General features: G+C 38.4%; 1 protein-coding gene across 1 annotated transcript in view; it reads left to right on the top strand.

The window, feature by feature from the left end:
- The window catches only part of cdh13 (cadherin 13, H-cadherin (heart)), a 430,791-nt gene that overhangs the window by 353,186 nt on the left and 63,426 nt on the right, over positions 1-14,179 (top strand). Inside the window, exon 9 of the mRNA XM_056261289.1 lies at positions 13,864-14,046. Within this exon, the coding sequence (XP_056117264.1) occupies positions 13,864-14,046 (183 nt within the window). The remainder of the gene's footprint in view (positions 1-13,863; positions 14,047-14,179) is intronic.

The raw sequence follows: 14,179 nt of genomic DNA, 5'->3' as shown, positions 1-14,179 counted from the left end.
ACTATTTAGTCTTCAGTGTCACATCATCCTTCAGAAATTCGTGACAAGTCAGCATATTGGAATGATTTCTAAAGAGATCATGTGAAACTGAAGACTGGAGGAATGATGCTGAAAATTCAGCTTTGCCATTACAGGATTAAATTTCATTTTAAATTATATTCAAATATAAAATGATTATTTTAAATTGTAATACTATTCCACAATATTACAGTATTTTTGATCAAATAAATTAAGCATTGGTGAGCATAATAGGATTTTTTATTTTTTTTTTACGTAAAAATCATCAATTATTTTCAACTTTTGACCAGTAGATGTGAATGCTTAAATCAAAGGGGAACGTGTAAATGTGTATGTGTAGTGTGCATTGCAATAACACGTCTTAAATGAAACATGTCTTTGTCCTTGACAACGGCACATCTATTAAGTCAAATAAAAATAATTACCCATGAGACACACTAAAATATCTTCAGGCCTAGAAAACACATGCATATTTGTAGAATAAACTACAGTGGCTGACGGTCCGCAGTCTGGAAATAAAAGTACATACTGTACATTGATAGCACATAATCTAGATACATTTTATTGGGACGCCAGAGTCACTGTTGAGCCCTCTTGAGATGTCGTGGGCTAGTCGACGAAACACTGAGGACGGAAGGTGCCCACTTGAAGACCCTAGAGATGTCCCCTACTCGGCTCAGTCCAGACGGTTGTCGTGCTGGTCCACTGGGGAGACCACACTGTAGTTCCAGCCGTTGTGTGTGCTGACGCGCCAAGTACACTGCAGCCGTTAACGCCGGACAGAATGAGATTCACATCACCATATGGAAAGAAGCGTAAATGGACGGAGAAGCATAGGTCTTAGTTTGTGCTTATCTTGGCGAAAGCCGAGTACAAATCAGTAGGGCTGTTTTCGACTAAGGATTTTCATAGTCGAATCTGATTCGTAAGATTTTGCCGTAGTCAACTGATAGTCGAACCTTTTTTTTTTCTTTTTAGATAGCAGCTAGACGTTCGGTTGAATAACTGTTCGTCTGTTATAGGACAACTCGCTCTACGTTTATTTAAAATGAACAGCAAGACAACTAGAAGTGAATGTGCTTTCCATTAAATGAATCCTTAACACAAAAAAAACGTTGCAATGAACGTGCTTTGTTTTAAATAAATCACACACAGTAAACAAAACCTTAACAAAAAAACTTTGCAATGAACTTTGCAATTTAGACGCGCAAATTGCGTGCCGGTGCGGTGGACGTAGCCTAAATGCTCGGGCAGATTCGGCTTAAGTCGTTCATCCTCGGATGCGGCGTCGCGCGCGCTGTTACAAAAAAAGCTGTGCACACAGCCAAGCAAAATGGGGTCTTGCCGGTCTTGCGCACCCAACCAGTGTTGCCAACTTAGCGCCTTTGTCGCTATTTTTAGCGACTTTTCAGACCCCTTTAGCGACATTTTTTTTAAAAAGCGACTAGCGACAATTTTAGCGACTTTTTGGACAAACCTCAGTAACCTCCAAATGTTGCCAGTAGGCCTACTGTCCTGCGAGCGCGAGGTCTTCTTTCTCCCTGTCGTCACTCTCTCTAGCTGCGTCTCCCCTGTTCAGTGAATGGCTGAGAGGAGCGCACGGCCGCTGACAGACGCGAATGAGCAGTGTTTTTCCACGGACTTATCACTTATCTGCTTTTCTTTTGTTTTATATTTAAAGAATTTAGTTTGACCATTTTCATTTTATTTCTTTTCTTGTGCTTATTACTTGTAACACTCACTATCACAGAGATTAGTTCATCCGGTTCCCTAACTCTCTCAATTCAGATAATGTTCCACATAGGCCTTTACAAAATGTAATCATATATATTATAGCTACTCGTTCTATTGTCTGACAACAACAACAAAAAAGGAAATGAAAACAGCTTTATTTGACATTCGGCTATTAAATAGACTAATAGAGCATTAATTTAAAGAGAAAATGCACTAGGCTGACAGAACGAAAGTACGACGCGATGACGTCATTAATATGCTAATTGACGTATCATCTAGCGACATTTAGCGACTTTTAGGGAAGGCCTTAGCTACTTTCCTTTGAAAATAGTTGGCAACACTGCACCCAACGCGTCATTTTTTTGCCGTCGAGTATAAACAAGGCTTTACTCCGTGTCAGCGCGCGCTCTGATCGGTAAAGGTGCACAGACCTCTCCCGAATCATCTCCAGCAGTAGCAGCCTCCGATCGCACCACTAACTCCGCCTCCGTTTCCCTCGTAAGATATTAGTATTTAAACATTCTCTATGATAAAAAAAATGTTTGTAAAAAATCATTTTAATAGCACGGTTTTGGCGGTTATAGAGTTCTAATGACGGTGTTCAACTATAACCGTCGGTCTCACGATTATATAATAACGTCACACCCCTCATAACACTTACCTACTAGGCCCGGATTGGCCATAGGGAGCACCGGGACAATTCCCGGTGGCCTGGCCACTGATTTGGCCTGCTGCCAGCCAGCGGTTTTTTTTATTTATTTTTTATATTTTTATATTAGCCTAGGCCTACTACCTTTACCAGTGATCATTTTCGAATTCAAAAATGATCACTGGTAAAGGTAGTAGGCTAATAAATAATTAAATTAATATTAATAATAATAAAAAAAATATGTTGACTGGGAATGCTCATTCGACTTTACGCCTCAGCCAAACGGTTAAACAGAAAATGCGAGCAGCACCCGATGATGGGGAGAAAACGGCCAGGTGGAGCAGAGAGGGAAAGGACAAAGAAAAAGAAAGCACTCCAAGAAGAAGCAGCAAATTGTTGCAAAATTACTGACCTGTTCAGGGCTTCAAGTGCAGGTCAGTTTCATCTGTAAATATACTGTACTTTTTTTCTCCGTTAACTTAATATTGAACTGCTAGAAAATGAAAGCGGTAGCGCCCGTCTAACGTTAACGTTACATTCGTGGAGAAATCAAAACAAATGAGTGAAACAGCACACAGAAAACTAACAGAAGAAATGTACTGAGCTAAAAATTCTTATTGTTTTTATTTATTTATTATAACATGTTTTGTTATATTTTCACAATTGAAAATGTTAAATTTAATTCATTGTTCAATAAACAAGTAGCCTAGCGTAGTTAATATTTATTAAGTTACTTACATTTTAGTCACAAACCATATTAACTGGTTTTGTTTTATTTCACCGACTAAAATAGTTCCAAAGGAAAGCTACAGCAGCGCGGTGTTTTGTTACTGGATGGTTCAGCGTTTTGAACTAATCTTTTGTATGAATGACTCACTAATTAAGACGGTCACTGGCCGCCACCTATTGGCGGTTTAGTTTAATGTTTAAGTATTGCATTTTTTATTTATTTGTATATTCAAACATTTATTTAAAACATCAATCTCATAACATTATTTATTGCAGTTGTAATTGCAGTGCACATTATTTAATTTGATGGGTAACAGTCCTATACTGTCTTATTATTATAACTGAATTTATTGATCAAATGTAAGAATTTGACATGAAAGATGATGTATACATTTAAAAAGGTAATACAAATTTCCTTTTTTTTTTTTATCAAAAAAAAAACAAAAAAAAAAAACAGGGTTGTCCGTGTTTCTAAATTTTATTTGGGTGCATAGGATGGCCTGGATGGGTGTAGGATTTCCCGGCCTGAAATTGTGTCCCAGTCCGGCCCTGGGTTCATAGTCGAATCAGACCTCTCCGAATCGAATCCTCGACTATTAGAAGTCAGCCCTACAAATCAGCATGAAGTTTTAACATCTACTCTCGTGTAATGGAAATCATTATTCAATACCAACAGATCAGTCAAGTATGAGTAACAGTTCATACTAGTTTTTTATGTATTGAATGTATATCCATGTAAATTCAAGTTTGAACTGCTGATATGTTAAGCACCAAATCATTTTTGTTAATGTTGTATGAAGTTGTATCTATGTAAGTTTTAGATATTTAATATTAATATCTAAGCACCATTATAAATTTTTTCCCCAAGAAAATGAATAGGATAGCCTTTCAATTAGAACTTAAATTAATTTACTCAGAATATGCTAACATGGCATGTCAAGAAAAGGAAAGCAGCTTCTAACACTGTGTAATCATTTATCAAATCTGCAAAGTCATTTCAGCATATTTAGCATGCATTAATATAAATTAATGTTTCTCAGCAGTGTGTATGACAGGACTGAGCAGTCTTTCCGTTTGTATAATGAAAAAGAAAAAAACACCAGACCACATTATAGTTGGTTAGCATATTTCAAATAATGCAAATATTTTCTTTGGAATCTCTTAATTTGCATTTCTGCCCTTTAAATTGTTTACGAATCAACATGTTTGTCTCACAATGTACCAGATAGCTTTGCCAGCTTGTTAGTTTTTGAGATGTTTATGCATTTATGATTTTGCTCATCATGAGCTGCAGTTATACTGCATGTGTTGCCATCTATATGTCATTTTCATATCCATAGAACAGACGTATTCATTCGTGGGATGATGACTTGATCATGCCCTCATTTGTCACTAAGTATGAGCTTGAGTAGCTAGTATACATCAGTTTAGTAAGAGATTTAAGATCAACTGTTGAACATTGTCCTACTACTATATATAGGCAGATTAAATTGGTATTTTTAAGGAAACATGCGGTTCTAGTGACATAGGTATGACATTCAGGATTATTCAGGCTCAATTTAAGCATTGTATACAGAGTAGAAATTACATCCTTCCTTTCTAGTACAACCATTTAATATCCACTACTGAGAGAGTTGAGTTGAGAGTGAAAGATTTATTAACTATAATTTTCAATTAGCGGATATTAGTATGTTTACAGCTCTGTTGTGGAGGCAAAGTCAAAGCAAGTGAAGTGATGTGTGGGTGTTTGCTTTCATTCGTCTCATGGCTTTTATTATTTGTTTCAAGGAGAGCACTGAATGGTTGTTATACCTGGAAGCATTCCACTCAATATTTTACATCAATACAGTTATGCCAAAATGCTTAATGTTTGAGACTTTTAGTTACATACGTAACTCTTATACATTTATGGATTGAACATTCTGCTCAAATTGGGGCTAAGAAAGTGTTTGCAAAAAAAAAAAAAGTTCCAGAGCAAAACTCTAGCAGAATCACAGCAGAATCAAAAAGGCAGTGAACAATATTATCATCAGCTATATCTTTATAAAGTTTAAAAGGCCATTGATGAGCCTGTCAATTATGTTGCTCAAACTCACTTTAAACTTACCTGTTCTGATTTTAGCGTTAATTTGATTGTAATTATCCAGACATCCAGTTTTATAATACTACACATAGGGGTCGGGAACTGTGCTGACTTGTTGTTTATATGGCAATTTAGTTCTTTAAAAAAAATCTTAATAGATGAAACTGGTTTGTTTTAATATTGTTGTTTAATATAGTTACGGTAAATTATTGAATTTTCATTAAAGAGTCATTAACATGTCAGTGCAAACACATTTTTTGCAAGAAAAATGTTACATTTATCTATTACTGAATTTATCTCATCATTTGTTATTGCATTTGTTACTTTCCAAATATTTGAGTACTAACTATTAAAACAATTGTTAATGGAAAAGAAATGTAAAGTGCTAAAATGCCTTTGAGATTAATTCACTTTGATTTTGGCATACGGACATATAGCTTCATTACATCTGTTGTAGAAAATAAATTATATTTGTTTTAATAAATTGTACTGTCACACGCCATTACACTTATATACATTTAGTTTATACCCAGTCAAATTATAACTAAACAAATGAATACATGTTTCAAGATAAACAATTGCAGTTTTAAATGCTTTATATTTTAGTCTATTTTAATTAATCGCAACAAATGAAGTGAAACTGAATGATGTGGGAATGATTATTTTTATATTTATATCACATACCAAAACAAATGACATTTTACCAAATAGTACAACCAAACGTCCAATAAGACAACAGATAGCAGTTTGGTGGTAGTAGTAGATCATATTCCCACATGTACAGTTTTAATGTTTTTTTTTTTCTTTTTCAGCATTGACACTTTCCAAACTTATTCAAATTGTTAAATACTGAAGCATTTTCAGTTGTTTTTACTGTGACAAACTACTTCCCACTTCCTACTTATTTAACACAAGTCTGTTCCCTTAATACATAATAATTCCATCTTACATGGGACATTTGACAACCCTAAATGTAAGACTACAAGTCATAACTTCAAGATACTTTTATGATTCCCATCTGTCCTGTGAAATCCAGCTGGTAATTAATGGACTACAGATACCTACAACTAGTTCACATGTCCTCATAAATAAAATCAGTTTGTGAACAGTCAGGGATTTCATTACATCTCAGGGGATGCAGTGATACATATATCGTCATGACATCTTCAGACTGATAGTGTCCTTAAGGATAAAGAAATGTCTCAGTTATAGAAACTGCTAGATAGCAAGATACCAGGCATTCAGACAAGGCTGTTATCTGTATGTAAAATGTCTTCTTGCAAAGCTGTCATATAGGCAAGGGATGCACTATACGGCTTCATTCCAGTTTGTATTATCCATCATTACTTAAATGCAAAATTAGAATTATAGCATTAAAAATTATAGTACTTAAAATAGTATGATATGCTTAAGGTCCCTGGATGGTGTGCTAAGAATGAATGTAAAAAAAATAATAAAAAAAACTATAATGAATCTAAGGGTTTGTTTACACGACAACGATATGCTTAAACCGGAGATGTTTTTCCTTTGAGTTTTCCGCGTACTGACGACACCATTGATAAAACGATCCCCATTCAGAAGAATCCGCGAAAACTACTAAACAGCCCCTTAAGCTGATATGCCAAAGTGAGCAATATGTGACATGATTCATGGTGATTTAATGAAGTATTTTGCCACAATACTGGTGTACTGTATTTTAAAACATGCAAAACATGTTTGTACTTCCCCATAACCAGCAAAGTTCATACTTATAATGCATGGCAGAAGAAAACAAATTAGGATGCAGCACTTCATTTTGTGGGTTTGGCATTTAGTTTAGTGCTTAGTTCCATCACTGCTCTCACACACCTGTCTGTAATTTTCAAGTGAGCCCAAGACATTGATTAACAGGTTCAGGTGTGTTTGATTAGAGTTGGATCTAAACTCTGCAGAAAGGAAAATCTCCATAAGCAGTATTAAACTCCCTCGGCTTGTGCAATATGCTTAATTAAACGATGTCTACTATTTATTATTCTACATATATTTTCTTTGATTAAAAAAGAAAGATGGCAGGTTTACAGTGCAATGTATTGACATTCACATAATTTTCTTTTATTTTAAATAATTAACATAAGACCTGAAACCAAGCTACTACGAAAGCTTGATTTCATGCATCGCTGATTTACTTATTATAGTAATTACAATTACTGGGTAATAACTAGGTACTAACCCTGAACCTACCCCTAACCCATGTACTTACCTTATATTAGCCAGTACTTTCTAGGTAAGTACACTGTAAGTACACGTAAGTACTGTAAAAGGAAGCGTTACCAATGCTGTCACGACGGAGCAACAGTTTGCACTTACATCCTCTTTAAAGGGATAGTTCAACCAAAAATGAAATTTGTCACCATTTATTCACCCTCATGACATTCTATCATAAACATTCATTTTGCTGTGAGTTATTCCTTTAAAATATTTTACCATATTCAAATACATTCTTCAGACCTTCCCTTACAATCAAAAATCTGGATGGCCCTATTTTAGTTATTATAAAGTTACCGCAAGTTCTGACGGAATAACTGACACCGTATGAAGGGCCGTCAGACTGTGAAATGTCTCAGTCTGTCACTCTGACAGGCTGTGAAAAAAAAACACTATGAGTGAGGTTTCCTGTGGCATAAAAGGCACCTGTATTGTCATCCACAGGCACATCAGGAGAGACCCTTCACATGACTCTTGTTCTCTGAAGCCTTTTGGAGTGCCTTTCACCTCGAAAGCTATCCAAGTTTGGCTGCACGTTGAAAGTGTTATTTTCAAGAATCTCGTTAAGCTGTGAAAACAGCATGCCGCTTTTTTCTTCAACATTCCCGGCTTGAGATGTGCAATTTGAGACTTGTAAGTCAGGCAGAGTTTCTCGAAAGGTCATGAATGTTGATTTGATTCCTCGAACAGATGTCAAGACGAACGGGGGGTTACAGTATCAGGTGTGAATTTTCTGAGCTATTTGTTACTAAAGCAGTAGCACAGCTCAAAACGAAAACTCCAATAATGCCGTCACACTGCGCTACATTACTGATAATGAATGGTATGCCAAATAAGCCAAGTCATTCTTGGCTTCCGGGTTCCACTGCACCGGCAGCTCTGTAGGAAGTGATTTATCTCGCTTTGGCCACATTCTCTCTCTCTTTGCCCTGTGTTCTGTTGCTGGGGGGCTTCAACTAGGCGACATCTACCTCACACACACAAATCCACCCTGTCCTCTCAGTTTTTAGGTCTAGCCTCGGGTTGATAACTTCCCCGTTTGTCACACTGCTGGTTGCTTTGTGAACTCGAAGGGATTGGGGTCTTATCAGTGGCATGGCAGGGCCAGGGTATCAGCAGCCAACAAAGATTGAATACATCCGCTTCACTGCTCCAGATGATTAAATGGAACACGACCGGTCAGCGAAGTGAAGATGCACAGCGTGAGGCTATGCGGATGCATTCGTGTCCCTCTGTAAACATTTATGACAACGTTTGTTTAATTGTTTATTCCACACATGATAAAATCTTGGTTGATAGCGGGAGAGTATCTCGTGCCGCTGTGATTTTGACAGTGATACACCTGCAGGGCTCACTGTAGACACAAGGATCTCATTGGAGCTGAAGTAATATGTAAGTGATGTAATCGCTTCATGGCCAATCTCATCTCCTTTGAGGCACACACAGGTTTTAGGGACTGGTTTTAAGGCCTGTGTTTCAGAAATAAAACAATGAAATGGAGATCTATTTTCAGGAAAGGATAAAGCATGGCTTATATGTGAGGCCAACCCCAGGAGTTGACTCTGAAATTGTCTCTCTCTCTCTCTCTCTCTCTCTCTCTCTCTCTCTCTCTCTCTCTCTCTCTCTCTCTCTCTCTCTCTCTCTCTCTCTCTCTCTCTCTCTCTCTCTCTCTCTCTCTCTCTCTCTCTCTCTCTCTCTCTCTCTCTCTCTCTCTTTCTTATTGGTAGAAGGGCCTTTACAAGTGAAAAATAATAAAATGTGTAATAAAATGACTGAGGCTAAAGGTATTTGCTTGCATCTACTGCCTGATGTGTCTACAGCAGATTGTGAAAAAGAACATTTTCAATGTGGTCTTACGCTTTCAGGCTAAATGGCCTAAAAAGTGTCTATTGTATAGTTAGAGTATGAATATGATTAAAAACAGAAAACAATAAAATGCCAAGAAATCAAATCATATTATAAATCATATTAAAGGGTTAGTTCACCCAAAAATGAAAATTATATCATTAATGACTCGCCCTCATGTCGTTCCAAGCCCGTAAGACCTCCGTTCATCTTCGGAACACAGTTTAAGATATTTTAGATTTAGTCCGAGAGCTTTCTGTCCCTCCATTGAAAATGTATGTATGGTATACTGTCCTTGTCCAGAAAGGAAATAAAGACATCATCAAAGTAGTCCATGTGACATCAGTGGGTTAGTTAGAATGTTTTGAAGCATCGAAAATACATTTTGGTCCAAAAATAACAAAAACTACGACTTTATTAGGGCCCGAGCACCGATGGTGAGAGGACCCTATTGTTTTTGCTCTGTTTATTATTATTAGGGCCCGAGCACCGATGGTGAGAGGACCCTATTGTTTTTGCTCCGTTTATTATTATTCCGCTTCTTCTTCTTCTTCTCCTAAATTAATTGCATTTTTGAGGGCCTAAACATGCTCGAAAACTCATGAAACTTTGCACACGCTTCAGAAGTGGTGAAAATTTACGTGTGATGTGGTTTTCAAAATTGGGTGGGGCAAATTCGGTAAATTATTGCCCCCAAATTTTGCCCCGGCTCTACGTTTCACGTACAGGTATGAAATTTGGTACATACATGTAATGACCCAATACCTACAAAAAAGTCTCTTGGAGCATAGCCCTAAACACAACAGGAAGTGAGCTATTTTGAACTTCCTCCTAGATTTTGTGCATTTTTCGTAATTTCCTGATGTTGTACTTTAACGAACTCCTCCTAGAGATTAAATCAGATCCACATAATATTTTGTCAGTCTAATCTTAAGGCCTTTGCGACGTTAAATTGCGAAGATCTAGAGTTTTCGTCGAAGGATGTGACCTCGGCGGCCTGACAAAAATGTAGATGTGCAAATCCAATTTCAGCCTCTGGGTGAAATATGCATCATCAGATAACTTCTGTGTAAATGATGCAGTTCCGATGTTGCTAGGCAACCACAGACAGCCTGCAGTAACTCAGGCATACAATGTCCGATCTGCCCCAAACTTCACATGTGTGATAAGAGTCCTGTCCTGAACACATGACCATCCTCATATTAGATTATTGTAATAGCGCCACCTGCTGGTAGCAGGAAGTGTGATAAAAATAAATGACTTTGACATAGTCCTCCGGCTTAAACATGCTCGAAAACTAATGAAACTTTGCACACACTTCAGAAGTGGTGAAAATGTACATGTGATGTGGGTTTCAGAATTGGGTGGGGCAAATTACTTTAACATATTCCCCCTATATTTATATACTGCCCACCGTGCTCTGTCTTCCTAAAGCCACCGGGTGGCGGTGGCACGGGTGCGAGGGCCCTTTCATCGCTGCTTGCAGCTTTAATTCTTCTTCTTCTTCTTCTTCTCTTAAAAGAATCGCTTTTTAGAATCGCTTGCAGCTTTAATTCTTCTTCTTCTTCTTCTTCTCTTAAAAGAATCGCTTTTTAGAGGGCCTAAACATGCTCAAAAACTCATGAAACTTTGCACACGCTTCAGAAGTGGTGAAAATTTACGTGTGATATGGTTTTCAAAATTGGGTGGGGCAAATTCGGTAAATTATTGCCCCCAGATTTTGCCCCGGCTCTACGTTTCACGTACAGGTATGAAATTTGGTACATACATGTAATGACCCAATACCTACAAAAAAGTCTCTTGGAGCATAGCCCTAAACACAACAGGAAGTGAGCTATTTTGAACTTCCTCCTAGATTTTGTGCATTTTTCGTAATTTCCTGATGTTGTACTTTAACGAACTCCTCCTAGAGATTAAATCAGATCCACATAATATTTTGTCAGTCTAATCTTAAGGCCTTTGCGACGTTAAATTGCGAAGATCTAGAGTTTTCGTCGAAGGATGTGACCTCGGCGGCCTGACAAAAATGTAGATGTGCAAATCCAATTTCAGCCTCTGGGTGAAATATGCATCATCAGATAACTTCTGTGTAAATGATGCAGTTCCGATGTTGCTAGGCAACCACAGACAGCCTGCAGTAACTCAGGCATACAATGTCCGATCTGCCCCAAACTTCACATGTGTGATAAGAGTCCTGTCCTGAACACATGACCATCCTCATATTAGATTATTGTAATAGCGCCACCTGCTGGTAGCAGGAAGTGTGATAAAAATAAATGACTTTGACATAGTCCTCCGGCTTAAACATGCTCGAAAACTAATGAAACTTTGCACACACTTCAGAAGTGGTGAAAATGTACATGTGATGTGGGTTTCAGAATTGGGTGGGGCAAATTACTTTAACATATTCCCCCTATATTTATATACTGCCCACCGTGCTCTGTCTTCCTAAAGCCACCGGGTGGCGGTGGCACGGGTGCGAGGGCCCTTTCATCGCTGCTTGCAGCTTTAATTCTTCTTCTTCTTCTTCTTCTCTTAAAAGAATCGCTTTTTAGAATCGCTTGCAGCTTTAATTCTTCTTCTTCTTCTTCTTCTCTTAAAAGAATCGCTTTTTAGAGGGCCTAAACATGCTCAAAAACTCATGAAACTTTGCACACGCTTCAGAAGTGGTGAAAATTTACGTGTGATATGGTTTTCAAAATTGGGTGGGGCAAATTCGGTAAATTATTGCCCCCAGATTTTGCCCCGGCTCTACGTTTCACGTACAGGTATGAAATTTGGTACATACATGTAATGACCCAATACCTACAAAAAAGTCTCTTGGAGCATAGCCCTAAACACAACAGGAAGTGAGCTATTTTGAACTTCCTCCTAGATTTTGTGCATTTTTCGTAATTTCCTGATGTTGTACTTTAACGAACTCCTCCTAGAGATTAAATCAGATCCACATAATATTTTGTCAGTCTAATCTTAAGGCCTTTGCGACGTTAAATTGCGAAGATCTAGAGTTTTCGTCGAAGGATGTGACCTCGGCGGCCTGACAAAAATGTAGATGTGCAAATCCAATTTCAGCCTCTGGGTGAAATATGCATCATCAGATAACTTCTGTGTAAATGATGCAGTTCCGATGTTGCTAGGCAACCACAGACAGCCTGCAGTAACTCAGGCATACAATGTCCGATCTGCCCCAAACTTCACATGTGTGATAAGAGTCCTGTCCTGAACACATGACCATCCTCATATTAGATTATTGTAATAGCGCCACCTGCTGGTAGCAGGAAGTGTGATAAAAATAAATGACTTTGACATAGTCCTCCGGCTTAAACATGCTCGAAAACTAATGAAACTTTGCACACACTTCAGAAGTGGTGAAAATGTACATGTGATGTGGGTTTCAGAATTGGGTGGGGCAAATTACTTTAACATATTCTCCCTATATTTACATACTGCCCACCGTGCTCTGTCTTCCTAAAGCCACCGGGTGGCGGTGGCACGGGTGCGAGGGCCCTTTCATCGCTGCTTGCAGCTTTAATTTAGCATTGTATTCTCTTCCGGTTCTGTTGTCAATCCGCGTTCAGTGACGCTGATGACGTAAGACGCTGCTGACGTGTTATCTGACGTGCTATTCGAAGCTCAAAAAATGGTATTCGGACCAGCCCAAGTTCACAACTGTGGCTCCTAACTCAATAGCATTAAGCATTTTGTTAGAGAGGGGGCTTAGTGGCAATATTTCTGTCCCACAGGGGATAAACTGCTGAGCTTCGCTTTCCAAACTTTTCTAATTCATCCTGCCACCCAGATCCAGAAGCACCCTCTTCAGGATCAAATGATGACATTTGCATTTGGCCCCCTACACCCTCCCTGCTGGACAGCTCTTATAAAGGGAGCACATCCCTGAGGCATAGAAGGAGCTCACTTCACAAGCCACTAAACAGAAATGATAGCAGAGCTGATGGGGACCAGAGCTCATCTGGCCATTCTAGGAACACTTCATCTCCCCAAACAGGCCTGTGACATTGGGCTGGTTTGGGCAAGGACTATGGAGATTTGTGACACTCTGAATAGAGTGGCTTTCATTCAGTGACAAAAACAGGACAAGAGCTGTTTCATACAGGCTTAGCTTAAGCCTTATCTTTGACAAAGGGACAGAAAGAAGAGTAGGAGGGAAGTGAATGTAAGACAGAGATTCTGCGTGTACCAAACAAGGAAGGAAGGAATTGATGGAGTCGTAGGTTGATCAGTGCTTCTTTCATTACTCAAGATGGTGCTCGGTTAGCCAAAAACAATAGACCCTGTCCCCCTGGCTGTGTTAATCTCTGTAAACATAAGAGGCACAATTATATAGATCTAGTCAAAGCATTCATTTCTACACCCCGCAACTCCTCCACTGCTCATTCTGTCTTATTGTTTAAAGAGATTGGAAAGATTAATATTGATATTGGTTACAGACTGCAAATTCAGATAATGTGTCGTTGTACATGTAATAACAAATGCTAAAGTGTTGGTTTAATACAATTTCCTGGTTTATAACATTTGACAGATCAAACAATATGTGCTGTAGTTCCAGGCATCTGTGAATGAGGGATCCACCGGCGTGGTAGTGAACCTGACGGTGGACGACAGAGACGACCCAGCCACCGGAGCATGGAGAGCCATTTACTCCATCATCAATGGAGATCCCAACCAGAACTTTGAGATACAGACCAACCTGGACAACAATGAAGGAATGCTGTCAGTGGTAAAGGTGTGTTATGCCTCTTTCAGTCATGTGTTTGGTTCAATTTATTAATTGCATCATAATGGTGAAGACTTATGAAGGTCCCCTTCTTGGCTTGAACCTTTAAAGTTTAGGTTACCAATTCTTAATCACCCAGAAT

This window comes from Rhinichthys klamathensis, unplaced genomic scaffold, assembly GCF_029890125.1.
Source record: "Rhinichthys klamathensis goyatoka isolate OS25496 unplaced genomic scaffold, OSU_Roscu_1.1 h1tg000181l_1, whole genome shotgun sequence".
Classification (NCBI taxonomy): Eukaryota; Metazoa; Chordata; class Actinopteri; order Cypriniformes; family Leuciscidae; genus Rhinichthys; species Rhinichthys klamathensis.
This window is presented reverse-complemented; position numbering and strand designations above follow the sequence as displayed.